Below are 20339 nucleotides of genomic sequence, written 5' to 3'. Positions count from 1 at the left end.
CCCCCCCTCCTAGTATAATGGGGTAGTATACCCCCCTAGTGTAATGGGGTAGTATACCCCCCCTCCTAGTATAATGGGGTAGTATACCCCCCCTCTAGTGTAATGGGGTAGTATACCCCCCTAGTGTAATGGGGTAGTATACCCCCCCTCCTAGTATAATGGGGTAGTATACCCCCCTAGTGTAATGGGGTAGTATACCCCCCCTCCTAGTATAATGGGGTAGTATACCTCAGATCCTAGTGAAATGGGGTAGTATGCCCCCCTCTAGTGTAATGGGGTAGTATACCCCCCTAGTATAATGGGGTAGTATACCCTCCCCCTCCTAGTGTAAAGGGGTAGTATACCCCCCCCCCCCCCTCCTAGTGTAATGGGGTAGTATACCCCCCTCCTAGTGTAATGGGGTAGTATACCCCCCCTCTAGTGTAATGGGGTAGTATACCCCCCCCTCCTAGTGTAATGGGGTAGTATACCCCCCTCCTAGTGTAATGGGGTAGTATACCCCCCTCCTAGTGTAATGGGGTAGTATACCCCCCCTCCCCTAGTATAATGGGGTAGTATACCCCCCTTCTAGTGTAATGGGGTAATATACCCCCCTTCCTAGTGTAATGGGGTAGTATACCCTCCTAGTGTAATGGGGTAGTATACCCCCCTCCTAGTGTAATGGGGTAGTATACCCCCCCTCCCCTAGTATAATGGGGTAGTATACCCCCCTTCTAGTGTAATGGGGTAGTATACCCCCCTCCTAGTGTAATGGGGTAGTATACCTCCCCTCCTTGTGTAATGGGGTAGTATACCCCCCCTCTAGTGTAATGGGGTAGGGATACCCCCCCTCCTAGTATAATGGGGTAGTATACCCCCCTAGTGTAATGGGGTAGTATACCCCCCCTCCTAGTATAATGGGGTAGTATACCCCCCTAGTGTAATGGGGTAGTATACCCCCCCTCCTAGTATAATGGGGTAGTATACCCCCCTAGTTTAATGGGGTAGTATACCCCCCCTCCTAGTATAATGGGGTAGTATACCCCCCCTCCTAGTATAATGGGGTAGTATACCTCAGATCCTAGTGAAATGGGGTAGTATGCCCCCCTCTAGTGTAATGGGGTAGTATACCCCCCTAGTATAATGGGGTAGTATATCCCCCCTCCTAGTGTAATGGGGTAGTATACCCCCCCCCCCCCCTCCTAGTATAATGGGGTAGTATACCCCCCCTCTTAGTGTAATAGGGTAGTATACCCCCCTCTAGTATAATGGGGGAGTATACCCCCCCTAGTATAATGGGGTAGTATACCCTCCCCCTCCTAGTGTAATGGGGTAGTATACCCCCCCTAGTATAATGGGGTAGTATACCCTCCCCCTCCTAGTGTAATGGGGTAGTATACCCCCCCTCTAGTGTAATGGGGTAGGGGGGGTATGCTCCTAGTGTAATGGGGTAGTATACCTCCCCTCCTAGTGTAATGGGGTAGTATACCTCCCCTCCTAGTGTAATGGGGTGGTACACCCCCCTCCTAGTGTAATGGGGTAGTATACCCCCCCCCCCTCCCCTCCTAGTGTAATGGGGTAGTATACCCCCCTCCTAGTGTAATGGGGTAGTATACCCCCCTTCTAGTGTAATGGGGTAGTATACCCCCCCCCCCTCCTAGTGTAATGGGGTAGTATACCCCCCTCCTAGTGTAATGGGGTAGTATACCTCCCCTCCTAGTGTAATGGGGTAGTATACCCCCCTCCTAGTGTAATGGGGTAGTATACCCCCCCCCCCTCCCCTAGTATAATGGGGTAGTATACCCCCCTTCTAGTGTAATTGGGTAGTATACCCCCCTTCCTAGTGTAATGGGGTAGTATACCCTCTTAGTGTAATGGGGTAGTATACCCCCCCCTCCCCTAGTATAATGGGGTAGTATACCCCCCTTCTAGTGTAATGGGGTAGTATACCCCCTTCCTAGTGTAATGGGGTAGTATACCCTCCTAGTATAATGGGGTAGTATACCTCAGATCCTAGTGTAATGGGGTAGTATACCCCCTCCCCTAGTATAATGGGGTAGTATACCCCCCTCCTAGTGTAATGGGGTGGTACACCCCCCTCCTAGTGTAATGGGGTAGTATACCCCCCCCCCTCCCCTCCTAGTGTAATGGGGTAGTATACCTCCCCTCCTAGTGTAATAGGGTAGTATACCCCCCTTCTAGTGTAAAGGGGTAGTATACCCCCCCCCCCCCCCCCTCCTAGTGTAATGGGGTAGTATACCCCCCTCCTAGTGTAATGGGGTAGTATACCTCCCCTCCTAGTGTAATGGGGTAGTATACCCCCCTCCTAGTGTGATGGGGTAGTATACCCCCCCCCCCTCCCCTAGTATAATGGGGTAGTATACCCCCCTTCTAGTGTAATTGGGTAGTATACCCCCCTTCCTAGTGTAATGGGGTAGTATACCCTCTTAGTGTAATGGGGTAGTATACCCCCCCCTCCCCTAGTATAATGGGGTAGTATACCCCCCTTCTAGTGTAATGGGGTAGTATACCCCCTTCCTAGTGTAATGGGGTAGTATACCCTCCTAGTATAATGGGGTAGTATACCTCAGATCCTAGTGTAATGGGGTAGTTTACCCCCTTCCTAGTGTAATGGGGTAGTATACCCTCCTAGTATAATGGGGTAGTATACCTCAGATCCTAGTGTAATGGGGTAGTATACCTCAGATCCTAGTGTAATGGGGTAGTATACCTCCTTCCTAGTGTAATGGGGTAGTATACCCCCCTAGTATAATGGAGTAGTATACCTCCCCTCCTAGTATAATGGGGTAGTATACCTCAGATCCTAGTGTAATGGGGTAGTATACCCCCTCCCCTAGTATAATGGGGTAGTATACCCCTTCCTAGTGTAATGGGGTAGTATACCCCCTCCCCTTGTATAATGGGGTAGTATACCCCCCTTCTAGTATAATGGGGTAGTATATCCCCCCTCCTAGTGAGGCTTTCCCGGAGCTCCTTGTTTTCCAAGTGCTGCTGAATCATCCAACCCTTTGTCTTTATCATCCAGCCACAGATGTCTTTACAGCAACAATGAAGATGTAAAAAAACTGTTTCCCCAAATTGTGAAGAAGTGACATTTTCACAAGAAGGCTTGCAAATCAATTGACCATGATCATTTGAACTATGAACAGGTAGGGTGAATGTTTATATCAAAGTGTATATATAAAATATTCTCACCAAGATCCTCTCAAGTGAGCATCACATACCTTTCAGTATGAAATAGAGAGGGGTCTATTTCATACGGGGTCAGGGGTCAGATCTTAGTTCCACCCCTTTATGGCTCAGGTTAGGATTGGGGATGAGGTCATCTGGTGGGGATGAGGTAGTCTGTGGATGAGGTAGTCTGGTGGGGATGAGGTAGTCTGGTGGGGATGAGGTAGTCTGGTGGAGATGAGGTAGTCTGGTGGGGATGAGGTAGTCTGGTGGGGATGAGGTAGTCTGGTGGGGATGAGGTCATCTGGTGGGGATGAGGTAGTCTGGTGGAGATGAGGTCATCTGGTGGGGATGAGGTAGTCTGGTGGAGATGAGGTCATCTGGTGGGGATGAGGTCATCTGGTGGGGATGAGGTCATCTGATGGAGATGAGGTCATCTGGTGGGGATGAGGTAGTCTGGTGGGGATGAGGTAGTCTGGTGGGGATGAGGTAGTCTGGTGGAGATGAGGTCATCTGGTGGAGATGAGGTAGTCTGGTGGGGATGAGGTAGTCTGGTGGGGATGAGGTAGTCTGGTGGGGATGAGGTAGTCTGGTGGGGATGAGGTCATCTGGTGGGGATGAGGTAGTCTGGTGGGGATGAGGTAGTCTGGTGGGGATGAGGTAGTCTGGTGGGGATGAGGTAGTCTGGTGGGGATGAGGTAATCTGGTGGAGATGAGGTAGTCTGGTGGGGATGAGGTAGTCTGGTGGGGATGAGGTAGTCTGGTGGGGATGAGGTCATCTGGTGGGGATGAGGTAGTCTGGGGATGAGGTAATGACGTTTCCCAGACACAGATAATTAAGCCTACTCCTAGACTAAAGAGAGAGTTCACCCAAATGACAAAGTGACATAGTAGGATTGATTGTTTTACCCTGTAATCAGTCTATGGATGAGGTATGAGTTTACCCTGTAATCAGTCTATGGACGAGGTATGAGTTTACCCTGTAATCAGTCTATTTACGAGGTATGAGTTTACCCTGTAATCAGTCTATGGACGAGGTATGAGTTTACCTTGTAATCAGTCTATGAACAAGGTATGATTTTACCCTGTAATCAGTCTATGAACAAGGTATGATTTTACCCTGTAATCAGTCTATGGACGAGGTATGAGTTTACCCTGTAATCAGTCTATGGACGAGGTATGAGTTTACCCTGTAATCAGTCTATGGACGAGGTATGAGTTTACCCTGTAATCAGTCTATGGACGAGGTATGAGTTTACCCTGTAATCAGTCTATGGATGAGGTATGAGTTTACCCTGTAATCAGTCTATGGACGAGGTATGAGTTTACCCTGTAATCAGTCTATGGACGAGGTATGAGTTTACCCTGTAATCAGTCTATGGACGAGGTATGAGTTTACCCTGTAATCAGTCTATGGACGAGGTATGAGTTTACCCTGTAATCAGTCTATGGACGAGGTATGAGTTTACCCTGTAATCAGTCTATGGACGAGGTATGAGTTTACCCTGTAATCAGTCTATGGATGAGGTATGAGTTTACCCTGTAATCAGTCTATGGATGAGGTATGAGTTTACCCTGTAATCAGTCTATGGACGAGGTATGAGTTTACCCTGTAATCAGTCTATGGACAAGGTATGAGTTTACCCTGTAATCAGTCTATGGACGAGGTATGAGCGCAATCCATGCTTTTGTGGAACAAAACCAATGCAAGTCAGTGGTACCGATGTTAAAGCCTTTTTCACACTTTATGTTCAAATCATATAAGTAACTTAATTGAGCTACACAATCGATTTTAAATAGCCGTTTTTAGAATTATTTGGATGTTCAATAGATCTTTCCTTTCTCTATCCTGTCCAATAAACCAAAAATCTGCACCCCAAAAATGTATAAAGTGCTTTGTAGTCCAGGGAAGTGTCTGGGAAACCGGCCTGTAAAAGTAGGTAGAAAAAAACCTTAACACTTTGTGGTGTCAAGCATTTGCTCAGAGACTGTACCGTCCTCCTCCTTGTCTTTCATCTCTCTGGCGCCACCAAGTGGCAAAGTCTGGAACTTTACCTGGAACACATCCCACCTCTCGGGCAGCCAGACCTTATTGAACATCAGCTGAGCCAGCCAGGAGAAACCCAAGATGGCCGCCAGGGCCAGAAGCATACATATGGTCCTGATGGGGGAGCGCTGGACATAGACGCCGTCCTCCAGGGTGCATCCAGGGAAGTGGAGGACAGGGGGGAGGTTGAAGATGGGCTCCCCACAGAGGAGTCTCATCAGGCCCCCTACGAGGTATCCAGCCACGGCTCCATAGCCGTTGGAGACCTGAAGGAAGATGAAGAGAGTTCTTTTAGAAGTGATATTCTAGCCTGATGACTCACACTAACTTATTTTTCTGCTCTGTCGTTTCCTACATACTTTAGTTTCAGTGCCATCGTTGAAGCCGTTTGTGGGGACGAGGGGCATTGTGCAAAACAGGGTCATCAGCGATTGGATAAAATCAAGTTGTATTTGTCACATGCGCCGAATACATTGAAATGCTTACTTACAAGCCCTTAACCAATAATGCAGTTATTTTTTTAAAGTAAAATAAATAAATAAAAGTAACAAATAATTAAAGAGCAGCAGTAAAATAACAAATCAGAGTATCAAAGCCAATTACACATTTTCAAACCGCTGTTTTACCCAGATGTGTTTTGGTTCTGGTCCAACCCATCGGTTTCTGGACCAATCAGACGGCCCTGAATGTGTTCACATTCGGTGAAGAATCGGGGAGGTACTCAGATCCAGACTCATTGTGGAGAAGAAACTAACGTCTGTGGGTGTGGCCTAGCGTTTGGCTGGAGCAAGGACTCTGGGTAGCCAGACGAATTATAACCTGGGTCTGTATCCACAACGCCTCTCTGAGTAAGAGTGCTGATCTAGGATCAGTTTAGCCTTTTAGTTCATAATGAATGAGATGATATGGACAGGTTGGGACCTGATCCTAGATCATAATGATTTAGATATGGACAGGTTGGGACCAGATCCTAGATCATAATGATTTAGATATGGACAGGTTGGGGCCTGATCATAATGGTTTAGATATGGACAGGTTGGGGCCTGATCATAATGATTTAGATATGGACAGGTTGGGGCCTGATCATAATGATTTAGATATGGACAGGTTGGGACCTGATCATAATGATTTAGATATGGACAGGTTGGGGCCTGATCATAATGATTTAGATATGGACAGGTTGGGGCCTGATCCTAATGAACTAGATGATACGGACAGGTTGGGACCTGATCATAATGAACTAGATGATATGGACAGGTTGGGACCTGATCCTAGATCATAATGAATGAGATGATATGGACAGGTTGGGGCCTGATCCTAATGAACTAGATGATACGGACAGGTTGGGACCTGATCATAATGAACTAGATGATATGGACAGGTTGGGACCTGATCATAATGAACGAGATGATATGGACAGGTTGGGGCCTGATCCTAGATCATAATGAACTAGATGATATGGACAGGTTGGGACCTGATCATAATGAACGAGATGATATGGACAGGTTGGGGCCTGATCCTAGATCATAATGATTTAGATATGGACAGGTTGGGGCCTGATCCTAGATCATAATGATTTAGATATGGACAGGTTGGGGCCTGATCATAATGATTTAGATATGGACAGGTTGGGGCCTGATCCTAGATCATAATGATTTAGATATGGACAGGTTGGGACCTGATCATAATGAACTAGATGATATGGACAGGTTGGGACCTGATCCTAGATCATAATGAACTAGATGATACGGACAGGTTGGGGCCTGATCATAATGAACGAGATGATATGGACAGGTTGGGACCTGATCCTAGATCATAATGAAGGAGATGATATGGACAGGTTGGGACCTGATCCTAGATCATAATGAATGAGATGATATGGACAGGTTGGGACCTGATCATAATGAACTAGATGATATGGACAGGTTGGGACCTGATCCTAGATCATAATGAATGAGATGATATGGACAGGTTAGGACCTGATCCTAGATCATAATGAACTAGATGATACGGACAGGTTGGGACCTGATCATAATGAACTAGATGATATGGACAGGTTGGGGCCTGATCATAATGAACTAGATGATATGGACAGGTTGGGGCCTGATCCTAGATCATAATGAACTAGATGATACGGACAGGTTGGGGCCTGATCATAATGAACTAGATGATATGGACAGGTTGGGACCTGATCATAATGAACTAGATGATATGGACAGGTTGGGACCTGATCATAATGAACTAGATGATATGGACAGGTTGGGACCTGATCATAGATTAGCACTCCTACTCTGAGACGCTTTGTGGCTAGGGCCGGTTTGTGCTCTTGCCATCTCCATTGCTGTAGTTGTCAAGCCGACCATTTGGCATGATGATGAGTGTGTTGGCATGACGACATCACAAACAGACTGGCACTCAGGCTAGTGACACACCACCATGTTTGTGATGCAGGGAAAAGACAAGGCCCACACACACAATATCACCTCTGCATGTTACACACACACACACACACACACACACACACACACACACACACCTGGAAGAAGAGGACGCAGATGAGCTGAGGGAAGATGATGGTGTAGGAGAGATCAGACGCCAGGATCCACAGGGCAAAGGTACTGTTGTGGAGGAGAGTGAGGGCCATCCCACACAGCCCCACCACCACCACCGACACACGGATCACCCACTGTATCTCCCTGTCTGAGGCCTGGAGGAGAGATAGACACAAGATGGAGGCACAGTGGTCAGGACAGATCAAAGATGGAGGCACAGTGGGCAGGACAGATCAAAGATGGAGGCACAGTGGTCAGGACAGATCCAAGATGGAGGCACAGTGGTCAGGACAGATCAAAGATGGAGGCACAGTGGTCAGGACAGATCCAAGATGGAGGCACAGTGGTCAGGACAAATCAAAGATGGAGGCACAGTGGGCAGGACAGATCCAAGATGGAGGCACAGTGGTCAGGACAGATCCAAGATGGAGGCACAGTGGTCAGGACAAATCAAAGATGGAGGTACAGCAGTTAACGGGGTGTGTTCCTCTGCCCATGCATGCCAGATCTTACAATGAGAGACAGACACAAAATGGAGGTACAGCAGTTAACGGGGTGTGTTCCTCTGCCCATGCATGCCAGATCTTACAATGAGAGACAGACACAAAATGGAGGTACAGCAGTTAACGGGGTGTGTTCCTCTGCCAATGCATGCCAGATCTTACAATGAGATACAGACACAAAATGGAGGTACAGCAGTTAACGGGGTGTGTTCCTCTGCCCATGCATGCCAGATCTGACAATGAGAGACAGACACAAGATAGAGGTACAGCAGTTATAATTATCCAAGTCAGAAGAGCTTGAACAGCCCTGTGGTGTAATACTCAGAGAAGTCACAAGAGGGAGCACGGAGTTAGGCTATATGTCCCAAAATATGTTAGGCTATATGTCCCAAAATGCTATTACACTATAGAACCCAATGCAATGTTTTCAAATGTGAATTGAAAAATGTCTTGCCAATGTCCCAAAAATGAATGAAATAGGAAAACCCCCACTTATTTATGCACTTAGTGGTGATTTTCTGATACATGACCTATGACCTAGAACAGGACTAATGAACATGATGGTTCATCTCCATTGAGAATGTGTTTCAGTTCTGGACTAGTAGGTTTATTAATCTGTGTCTGGGAAAACAGACCTAAATTCCTTACTCAATACAGTAGAGGCGACTATCTGGTCACACACAGATTTATTAGAACGAGGTGTAAGTGATGGGATAGAACGAAAGCCTGCACCCAACCCTTCACCTGCTTCCGAATGATGTTCTTGTAGATGTTGGAGGAGAACATGGAGGCGGAGCTTAGGAGGCCAGAGTCCACTGATGACATCACTGCGGCGGCGATAGCCCCGATGCCGATGACGGACACGTATGGTGGAGCCAGGTGCTGCAGGGCGATGGGGAGCACCAATCCTGTCTCGTTGCGCTCATACGGAGACGGAGACCCGTACGATGTCAGGTTCCAGTCTGGAGACACACCAGGAAGTGGCAATAAAGTTTGGTTATTTTGACAATCACACTTTGACGAAGTCCAAAAGCGTAAACGCGATGCAAGTACACTGTGTATGAGCTATTTTATTTTTTTCACTTTGCAATCAGCTCATGTGAGCTGCAAGGAAACCAGATATATTCAAGGTATCTCGTGCTCCACAGAGAGTAATAACAAACATGCACTCTAGCCACAACACCAGGACACTGCCACTAGATCGGAGTGTGTTATGGTTCATGATGTGAGGTAGATGATAGGAGTAGTATACGGACATCAGATAACAGACAAGCCAGTCAACGACACACAACTCTTCTTCTCTGCTTTTAACCTTTATAACACCTTTAATAATATTAACTTGGAGGTGCTTATATTTGTCCATTATGCTTTAACAAGTGAACATGTGTTTAATTGCTATATTGTAATTATTTTGCCACTATGGCCTATTTATTGCCTGTATATAGACGTTTTCTCTTGTGTTATTGACTGTATGTATGTTTATTTATGTGTAACTCTGCTGTTGTTTGTGTTGCACTGCTTTGCTTTATCTTGGCCAGGTCACAGTTGTAAATGAGAACTTGTTCTCAACTGGCCACCTGGTTAAATAAAGGTCAAATCAAATCAAATGTGTTTTTATCGACATATCCCAACTCCCCCTGAGACACCGGCGGAGAGTTGGGGTCAGAGACAACCATTATACTGACACCCTTGGAGCAATAAGGGGTTAAGTGCCTTGCACAAGGGCACAACAACAGATTATTCACCTTGTCGGCTCCGGGATTCGAAGAGCTTTTTCTTTTTGTACTTTATTACCTGTGGAAGCGGCCACAGCCCCGACCAGAACAGAGGGGATCCCCAGGATGAGGACCATGGCAGCAGCCGCGAAGCAGGTGACCTGGGCGTTAAACGAGGAGGAGGCAGAAAGCGTCCTCTGGTGGAAACATTGGAAAGACAAGCTACCCAACGCCTGAGGAGAGAGAGGGAGAAGAGAGAGGGAGGGAGGAGAGGAGGGAGAAGGGAGAAGAGAGGGATGAGAGAAGGGAGAAGAGAGGGAGGAGAGGAGGGATAAGGGAGAAGAAGAGGGAGGAGAGAAGGGAAGAGAGGAGGGAGAAGAAGAGGGAGGAGAGGAGGGAGAGAATAAGGAGACCGAGAAGAAAGGGAAGATGACGAGGAGGATGAGAAGAACATAAAGGAGATTGTTAGATTGTGAATTGGTGGCAGGTAGCCTCATGGTTAAGGTTTGAATCCCTGAGCAGACTAGGTGATAAATCTGTCAATGTGCCAATGAGCAAGGTACTTAACCCTTATTGCTCCTGTAAGTCCCTCTGGCTAAGACTGCCTGGTAAATGACGTACATGAATAATTTCTGTTTGTCTGATTTAAGTAGAAGTAGAATGAGGCCTTTAGTCTCCAGGATGTTTTTTGGATTGTAGAGTCATAGTGAGGTAGAGGAAAGGGCTGTTTGTGGTTTTGGGGGACTGTCTGTTAGAAAGCTTGAGACTGGAAACCACAGATATGCTGCATGGCCGAACAACAACAAGATAAGAGGAAGTGGTGCCAACAGTGGTTGAGATTGTAGAAACTCCTGGGTCATGGTTAACACAAGACCATGTCCTTAATGAGGGTGAAAGCGTCTGTGGAAAGTGCTGTGTCATGTTAGTGGGAAACTACTTTAGTATGTCATTGTTTGAGCAGGGGGGGAGCTTTGATAGGATGTGAGAGAGTGCTGTGACTAGTTTAGTATGTCATTGTTGGAGCAGGGGGAGGAGCTTTGACAGGATGTGAGAGAGTGCTGTGACTAGTTTAGTATGTCATTGTTTGAGCAGGGGGGGAGCTTTGATAGGATGTGAGAGAGTGCTGTGACTAGTTTAGTATGTCATTGTTTGAGCAGGGGGGGAGCTTTGATAGGATGTGAGAGAGTGCTGTGACTAGTTTAGTATGTCATTGTTTGAGCAGGGGGGGAGCTTTGATAGGATGTGAGAGAGTGCTGTGACTAGTTTAGTATGTCATTGTTTGAACGGGAGGAGGAGCTTTGATAGGATGTGAGAGAGTGCTGTGACTAGTTTAGTATGTCATTGTTTGAGCGGGGGGAGGAGCTTTGATAGGATGTGAGATAGTGCTGTGACTAGTTTAGTATGTCATTGTTTGAGCGGGGGGAGGAGCTTTGATAGGATGTGAGAGAGTGCTGTGACTAGTTTAGTATGTCATTGTTTGAGCGGGGGGAGGAGCTTTGATAGGATGTGAGATAGTGCTGTGACTAGTTTAGTATGTCATTGTTTGAGCGGGGGGAGGAGCTTTGATAGGATGTGAGAGAGTGCTGTGACTAGTTTAGTATGTCATTGTTTGAGCAGGGGGGGGAGCTTTGATAGGATGTGAGAGAGTGCTGTGACTAGTTTAGTATGTCATTGTTTGAGCAGGGGGGGGAGCTTTGATAGGATGTGAGAGAGTGCTGTGACTAGTTTAGTATGTCATTGTTTGAGCGGGGGGAGGAGCTTTGATAGGATGTGAGAGAGTGCTGTGACTAGTTTAGTATGTCATTGTTTGAGCGGGGGGAGGAGCTTTGATAGGATGTGAGAGAGTGCTGTGACTAGTTTAGTATGTCATTGTTTGAGCGGGGGGAGGAGCTTTGATAGGATGTGAGAGAGTGCTGTGACTAGTTTAGTATGTCATTGTTTGAGCAGGGGGGGGAGCTTTGATAGGATGTGAGAGAGTGCTGCCATTCCAACGGGGATTCAGCTGTTGAGTCTTTTACTATTAAACAACTGAACTTCACTCAGAGTTTTGACTCTTTTGTAACGAATGAGTTTATTGCAGATTGATTCCTCCTTATCAAGGTGCAGCAAAGAGTTCTGAGAAGTAGAGAAAACATGGAAGATATAGGATATGGGAAAGACACTGGTGATATGACTGTAATGTAGAGGAGAGGAGAGAGTCTGGTGATATGACTGTAATGTAGAGGAGAGAGACTGGTGATATGACTGTAATGTAGACGAGAGAGACTGGTGATATGACTGTAATGTAGAGGAGAGAGACTGGTGATATGACTGTAATGTAGAGGAGAGAGACTGGTGATATGACTGTAATGTAGAGGAGAGAGACTGGTGATATGACTGTTATGTAGAGGAGAGGAGAGAGACTGATGATATGACTGTAATGTAGAGGAGAGACACTGGTGATATGACTGTAATGTAGAGGAGAGGAGAGAGACTGATGATATGACTGTAATGTAGAGGAGAGAGACTGGTGATATGACTGTAATGTAGAGGAGAGGAGAGAGACTGGTGATATGACTGTAATGTAGAGGAGAGGAGAGAGTCTGGTGATATGACTGTAATGTAGAGGAGAGAGACTGGTGATATGACTGTAATGTAGACGAGAGAGACTGGTGATATGACTGTAATGTAGAGGAGAGGAGAGAGAGACTGGTGATATGACTGTAATGTAGAGGAGAGGAGAGACACTGGTGATATGACTGTAATGTAGAGGAGAGGAGAGAGAGACTGGTGATATGACTGTAATGTAGAGGAGAGGAGAGACACTGGTGATATGACTGTAATGTAGAGGAGAGAGACTGGTGATATGACTGTAATGTAGAGGAGAGAGACTGGTGATATGACTGTTATGTAGAGGAGAGACACTGGTGATATGACTGTTATGTAGAGGAGAGACACTGGTGATATGACTGTAATGTAGAGGAGAGGAGAGAGAGACTGGTGATATGACTGTAATGTAGAGGAGAGGAGAGAGACTGGTGATATGACTGTAATGTAGAGGAGAGGAGAGAGACTGGTGATATGACTGTAATGTAGAGGAGAGAGACTGGTGATATGACTGTTATGTAGAGGAGAGACACTGGTGATATGACTGTAATGTAGAGGAGAGAGACTGGTGATATGACTGTAATGTAGAGGAGAGGAGAGAGAGACTGGTGATATGACTGTAATGTAGAGGAGAGGAGAGAGAGACTGGTGATATGACTGTAATGTAGAGGAGAGGAGAGAGACTGGTGATATGACTGTAATGTAGAGGAGAGGAGAGAGACTGGTGATATGACTGTAATGTAGAGGAGAGGAGAGAGACTGGTGATTAATCAACCAATCATCCGTCCATCCATCAATGAATCAGTTGAACTCACCACCAATAAGAAGTCATCAACCCACTTGAAGACCTTCTCCTTCTCCATGACCCCCAGCCACGGGGCCTGGTAGGTGTGGTTGAAGGCTGTCTGGGTGATGTCACCCACCACTGGGTTGACCATGAGGAACGGAACGCACAGCCACTGGCAGCAGAGGCAGGAAATACCAAATTAAAAAATGATTAACTCCTGTCTTCGGGTGCTGCCACACTGAGACACATGAACATACAGTACATTTAATATGATAATGATAATTGTCTGTTTTGTCCATCAAAAGTACATCTAGTCAACTATGTTCAGACGAGTTCCATCCATTTAAAGACAGACCGTTTGTGTGGTTTTTGTTGGGCAATCATGTCCGTTGTCAATCATCCGACTGCAGATCACTCCCATTGAAAAACGTGTTGGCTCCATCCAAAATACATGGACAACGGTTCCACGGCCTCTAAACACTCACCAGACTGGTTTAGATTCAAAATGTCCGCCTGTCACTCACCAGACTGGATTGGATTCAAAATGGCCACCTGTCACTCACCAGACTGGATTGGATTCAAAATGGCCGCCTGTCACTCACCAGACTGGATTGGATTCAAAATGGCCGCCTGTCACTCACCAGACTGGATTGGATTTAAAATGGCCGCCTGTCACTCACCAGACTGGATTGGATTTAAAATGGCCGCCTGTTACTCACCAGACTGAAGAAGATGAGGATGAGCTGGATGACGTCGGTGTAGGCGACAGAGTAGAGTCCTCCCAGTAGAGTGTAGATGATGGCCACCACTGCAGAAATCCCCACAGAGTAGGAGTAGGGCAGGTCCAGAATAACACTCATGGTGCCACCTGCAGCACAAACACACACACACACATTTAGCTCAGCGGGCTAACACAGTTTTGTGGCACCACAGATAAAAACTGTAAAACCAGGTTAAACTGAGTTGGTCCCTCACAGTTATACTGGAAGTGTGAAAAGACATAATTACCGGGCTTGAAGTAATAAACCACATTCTTCACACGCCAGCTAGAATGAGCATGACTGAGTTTCAACAAGTGGCAGGTTAATTAAAAACACGTATGACCTGTTTCTCCTCCCTGATCGAATTACTCTATCTAGAACCAACCTGGGTCCAGCATCTCACCAAGCTGGGGCGTTGAGTAACTATTCCCCAGGTTACTGTATCTAGAACCAACCTGGGTCCAGCATCTCACCAAGCTGGGGCGTTGAGTAACTATTCCCCAGGTTACTCTATCTAGAACCAACCTGGGTCCAGCATCTCACCAAGCTGGGGCGTTGAGTAACTATTCCCCAGGTTACTCTATCTAGTACCAACCTGGGTCCAGCATCTCACCAAGCTGGGGCGTTGAGTAACTATTCCCCAGGTTACTCTATCTAGAACCAACCTGGGTCCAGCATCTCACCAAGCTGGGGCGTTCAGTAACTATTCCCCAGGTTACTCTATCTAGAACCAACCTGGGTCCAGCATCTCACCAAGCTGGGGCGTTGAGTAACTAATCCCCAGGTTACTCTATCTAGAACCAACCTGGGTCCAGCATCTCACCAAGCTGGGGCGTTGAGTAACTATTCCCCAGGTTACTGTATCTAGAACCAACCTGGGTCCAGCATCTCACCAAGCTGGGGCGTTGAGTAACTATTCCCCAGGTTACTCTATCTAGAACCAACCTGTGTCCAGCATCTCACCAAGCTGGGGCGTTGAGTAACTATTCCCCAGGTTACTCTATCTAGAACCAACCTGGGTCCAGCATCTCACCAAGCTGGGGCGTTGAGTAACTATTCCCCAGGTTACTCTATCTAGAACCAACCTGGGTCCAGCATCTCACCAAGCTGGGGCGTTGAGTAACTATTCCCCAGGTTACTCTATCTAGAACCAACCTGGGTCCAGCATCTCACCAAGCTGGGGTGTTGAGTAACTAATCCCCAGATTACTCTATCTAGAACCAACCTGGGTCCAGCATCTCACCAAGCTGGGGCGTTGAGTAACTATTCCCCAGGTTACTCTATCTAGAACCAACCTGGGTCCAGCATCTCACCAAGCTGGGGTGTTGAGTAACTAATCCCCAGATTACTCTATCTAGAACCAACCTGGGTCCAGCATCTCACCAAGCTGGGGCGTTCAGTAACTAATCCCCAGGTTACTCTATCTAGAACCAACCTGGGTCCAGCATCTCACCAAGCTGGGGCGTTGAGTAACTATTCCCCAGGTTACTGTATCTAGAACCAACCTGGGTCCAGCATCTCACCAAGCTGGGGCGTTGAGTAACTATTCCCCAGGTTACTGTATCTAGAACCAACCTGGGTCCAGCATCTCACCAAGCTGGGGTGTTGAGTAACTAATCCCCAGGTTACGCTATCTAGAACCAACCTGGGTCCAGCATCTCACCAAGCTGGGGCGTTGAGTAACTATTCCCCAGGTTACTCTATCTAGAACCAACCTGGGTCCAGCATCTCACCAAGCTGGGGCGTTGAGTAACTATTCCCAGATTACTCTATCTAGAACCAACCTGGGTCCAGCATCTCACCAAGCTGGGGCGTTGAGTAACTATTCCCCAGGTTACTCTATCTAGAACCAACCTGTGTCCAGCATCTCACCAAGCTGGGGCGTTGAGTAACTATTCCCCAGGTTACTCTATCTAGAACCGACCTGCGTCCAGCATCTCACCAAGCTGGGGCGTTGAGTAACTAATCCCCAGGTTACTCTATCTAGAACCAACCTGGGTCCAGCATCTCACCAAGCTGGGGCGTTGAGTAACTATTCCCAGATTACTCTATCTAGTACCAACCTGGGTCCAGCATCTCACCAAGCTGGGGCGTTGAGTAACTATTCCCCAGGTTACTCTATCTAGAACCAACCTGGGTCCAGCATCTCACCAAGCTGGGGCGTTGAGTAACTATTCCCCAGGTTACTCTATCTAGAACCAACCTGGGTCCAGCATCTCACCAAGCTGGGGCGTTCAGTAACTAATCCCCAGGTTACTGTATCGAGAACCAACCTGGGTCCAGCATCTCACCAAGCTGGGGCGTTGAGTAACTAATCCCCAGGTTACTCTATCTAGAACCAACCTGGGTCCAGCATCTCACCAGGCTGGGGCGTTGAGTAACTATTCCCCAGGTTACTCTATCTAGAACCAACCTGGGTCCAGCATCTCACCAAGCTGGGGCGTTGAGTAACTATTCCCCAGGTTACTCTATCTAGAACCAACCTGGGTCCAGCATCTCACCAAGCTGGGGCGTTGAGTAACTATTCCCCAGGTTACTCTATCTAGAACCAACCTGGGTCCAGCATCTCACCAAGCTGGGGCGTTGAGTAACTAATCCCCAGGTTACTCTATCTAGAACCAACCTGGGTCCAGCATCTCACCAAGCTGGGGCGTTGAGTAACTATTCCCCAGGTTACTCTATCTAGAACCAACCTGGGTCCAGCATCTCACCAAGCTGGGGCGTTGAGTAACTATTCCCAGATTACTCTATCTAGAACCAACCTGGGTCCAGCATCTCACCAAGCTGGGGCGTTGAGTAACTATTCCCCAGGTTACTCTATCTAGAACCAACCTGTGTCCAGCATCTCACCAAGCTGGGGCGTTGAGTAACTATTCCCCAGGTTACTCTATCTAGAACCGACCTGCGTCCAGCATCTCACCAAGCTGGGGCGTTGAGTAACTAATCCCCAGGTTACTCTATCTAGAACCAACCTGGGTCCAGCATCTCACCAAGCTGGGGCGTTGAGTAACTATTCCCAGATTACTCTATCTAGTACCAACCTGGGTCCAGCATCTCACCAAGCTGGGGCGTTGAGTAACTATTCCCCAGGTTACTCTATCTAGAACCAACCTGGGTCCAGCATCTCACCAAGCTGGGGCGTTCAGTAACTAATCCCCAGGTTACTGTATCGAGAACCAACCTGGGTCCAGCATCTCACCAAGCTGGGGCGTTGAGTAACTAATCCCCAGGTTACTCTATCTAGAACCAACCTGGGTCCAGCATCTCACCAAGCTGGGGCGTTGAGTAACTATTCCCCAGGTTACTGTATCTAGAACCAACCTGGGTCCAGCATCTCACCAAGCTGGGGCGTTGAGTAACTATTCCCCAGGTTACTCTATCTAGAACCAACCTGGGTCCAGCATCTCACCAAGCTGGGGCGTTGAGTAACTATTCCCCAGGTTACTCTATCTAGAACCAACCTGGGTCCAGCATCTCACCAAGCTGGGGCGTTGAGTAACTATTCCCCAGGTTACTCTATCTAGAACCAACCTGGGTCCAGCATCTCACCAAGCTGGGGCGTTGAGTAACTAATCCCCAGGTCGTTGCTGTAAATGACAATGTGTTCTCAGTCAACTTACCTGGTAAAATAAGGGTGAATTGAAGAGTTTAACCTCCATAAAGTCAACCTTGACAGGTCCATCAGGAAAGAATGTCTGTGTCTACAATGGTACCCTCTCCCTTATATAGAGCATTACTTTGGACCGGGGCCCATTGGGAATATACAGAGAATAGGGTGTCATTTTGGACGTAGCCAATGACTTGACATACTTAACAGAGATTTATGGTGTCCAAAACTGGGTAGTTAGTGAATGATTGTGTGTTTTTGTGTCTGTTTATCTAAGTTGTCCGATGCAGGGTAGAATATGGCTCCTGCTTTGTAACACCAGACAGTGGCTAGCGGTTCAGATTCAACTGCACTCTGTGTGTGTCTGTGTGTGTTTTGTGTGCAGCGAATGATTTGGGGTTTTATGTGTTTACACTTTACAGTGATTGTGTGTTTTGTGTGCACCAAATGATTTTGCACTTTGTGTTTACAGTGATTATGTGTGTTGTGTGTTTGAAACAGTTGTTTGTTGCTGTTGTTTTGTTGTACATATTACCTAGTCCGACGAGTGTGCAGGCGACCCACAGTGCATCCATTACAAGAGCAGGGAGCACCAGAGCTCCACTCACTACTCTCCCATACTTTATCTGGAAGGGGTCCATCATAGTAACATACTTCTTCTCCCTCATCGGCTTGGCAAAGAATATACCACCTGAGATAAAAGAGGGAGAGAGGGGGGGGGAGAGAGGAGGAAGAGAGAGGGGGGGAGTGAGAGTGAGAGAGAGGGGGCGGGGAGTGAGAGACGGGGAGAGGAGGGTGAGCGAGAGAGGGGGTGGAGAGGAAGAGGGAGAGAGGGGGGAGAGGAAGAGAGAGAGAGGGGGGGGAAGAGGGAGAGAGGGGGGGAGATGAAGAGAGAGAGAGGGGGGGAGGAAGAGGGAGAGAGAGGGGGATGAGAGGAAGAGGGAGAGAGGGGGGAGAGGAAGAGAGAGAGAGGGGGGGGGGAAGAGGGAGAGAGAGGGGGATGAGAGGAAGAGGGAGATCAAATAAACAGTGCACCAATAACAAGCCGATAAGGTTTGGTGTGTAGAATGTTTGAATGAATTGAAGGTCAGTTAAAAACTACAGACTGGGATGTGTGTTCCAGCACAACAACGTCCCGCCACTTAAAATATTGGAAACTTTGATATTCTTACATTTTCAATGATTATTTCTGATTGTGAAGTATAAAGCTGGGAGTTTGTGTGTGTGTGTGTGTGTGTGTGTGCGTGTGTGTGTGTGTGTGTGTGTGTGTGTGTGTGTGTGTGTGTGTGTGTGTGTGTGTGTGTGTGTGTGTGTGTGTGTGTGTGTGTGTGTGTGTGTGTGTGTGTGTGTGTGTGTGTGTGTGTGTGTGCGTGCGTCTTACCGATGATGAAGGAGACGGAGCTCTGTAGGGGCATGAAAGCCCAGACCAGACCCAGGTTAGGGTTATAGACCACCTCCGCTATCCCTACGATAAAGCCTCCTCCAACCCACGTAGCTGAGGACACACACACACACACACACACCGTTTGTCCAAAGGTAAGGAATGATCTATACTGTATCTACAGTACAGTATGAATACAGTAATAGTGAGTACAGGTGTAAAGGTACAGTACAGTATGAATACAGTAATAGTGAGTACAGGTGTAAAGGTACAGTACAGTATGACTACAGTAATAGTGAGTACAGGTGTAAAGGTACAGTATGAATACAGTAATAGTGAGTACAGGTGTAAAGGTACAGTATGAATACAATAATAGTGAGTACAGGTGTAAAGGTACAGTACAGTGTGAATACAGTAATAGTGAGTACAGGTGTAAAGATACAGTACAGTGTGAATACAGTAATAGTGAGTACAGGTGTAAAGGTACAGTACAGTATGAATACAGTAATAGTGAGTACAGGTGTAAAGGTACAGTGTGAATACAGTAATAGTGAGTACAGGTATAAAGCATTACACAGATCTAAAGACACGCCCACACCTCACCTACCAGTCATGGTGAATATTCCCACAAGCAGGCCGATATTCCTGTCTCCCAGTAAGGTTATCTCTGTCTTGTCTCCCTTGCTTTTCTTCTCCATAGCCCTGGACTTCCGAGCCGCCCACAAACCTGTCCCCAGGACCAACAGATAGAACACTGCCATGGCAACCACACCTGGAATGTTCAGAACCATGGTGGAACACTAAGAACACTCACAGACAGAACAGTGACTGTCAGGAGTTCTGTCTAGTTGTAGTTGTAGTAGTAGCAATAGCAGCAGTATAGTCTTGTTCCTGGTTAGATAGCTCAGGGCGTCTGCTCTTTTATACTTCTGGCTTGATTGGTCGCAGTGGAGGAGGAGTAAAGGGAAGTGGGCAGGGCATTCAAAGCAGTAAGGAAAGCATATGGTGATTGGTAGGTAAGAAGTAAGGCGAGCATGAAGTCATTGGTAGATAAATAGTAAGGAGAGCATGAAGTCATTGGTAGATAAATAGTAAGGAGAGCATGAAGTCATTGGTAGATAAATAGTAAGAAGTAAGGAGAGCATGGAAGTCCTTAATAAATGATAAAACGGCATGCCTGGGGCTCACGTAATACTGACAGTCGGTACCTGGAGAGCTCATAGGATGGA

General features: G+C 47.1%; 1 protein-coding gene across 1 annotated transcript; it reads right to left on the bottom strand.

Moving 5' to 3' along the window:
• Positions 1-4955: 4955 nt before the first annotated feature.
• Positions 4956-19988, bottom strand: LOC129854812 (high-affinity choline transporter 1-like). The gene is made up of 9 exons (XM_055921955.1): positions 19718-19988; positions 19111-19224; positions 18265-18420; positions 14081-14229; positions 13390-13533; positions 10068-10221; positions 9018-9235; positions 7755-7925; positions 4956-5484 (listed from the first exon to the last, which is right to left on the bottom strand). Exons 1-9 carry the CDS (start codon positions 19899-19901, stop codon positions 5125-5127), a joined length of 1650 nt encoding a protein of 549 aa, XP_055777930.1. The 5' UTR covers positions 19902-19988; the 3' UTR covers positions 4956-5124.
• Positions 19989-20339: the final 351 nt, after the last annotated feature.

The sequence above is a fragment of the Salvelinus fontinalis genome, chromosome 5 (genome assembly GCF_029448725.1).
Source record: "Salvelinus fontinalis isolate EN_2023a chromosome 5, ASM2944872v1, whole genome shotgun sequence".
In the NCBI taxonomy this organism is placed as follows: Eukaryota; Metazoa; Chordata; class Actinopteri; order Salmoniformes; family Salmonidae; genus Salvelinus; species Salvelinus fontinalis.
Note: the sequence above shows the minus strand (reverse complement) of the source record. Positions and strands in the feature narration are given on the sequence as shown.

Bases quoted from the DNA above. Each gene is read 5' to 3' on its own strand.
- LOC129854812 (XM_055921955.1), bottom strand. From the start codon at position 19,901: ATGGTTCTGAACATTCCAGGTGTGGTTGCCATGGCAGTGTTCTATCTG. The intron at 13,534-14,080 runs GTGAGTAACAGG...CTCTGCTGCCAG, and splicing joins TCCTCATCTTCTTCAGTCTG to TGGCTGTGCGTTCCGTTCCT. The intron at 9,236-10,067 runs GTAATAAAGTAC...GTGTGTCTCCAG, and splicing joins GGCTGTGGCCGCTTCCACAG to ACTGGAACCTGACATCGTAC.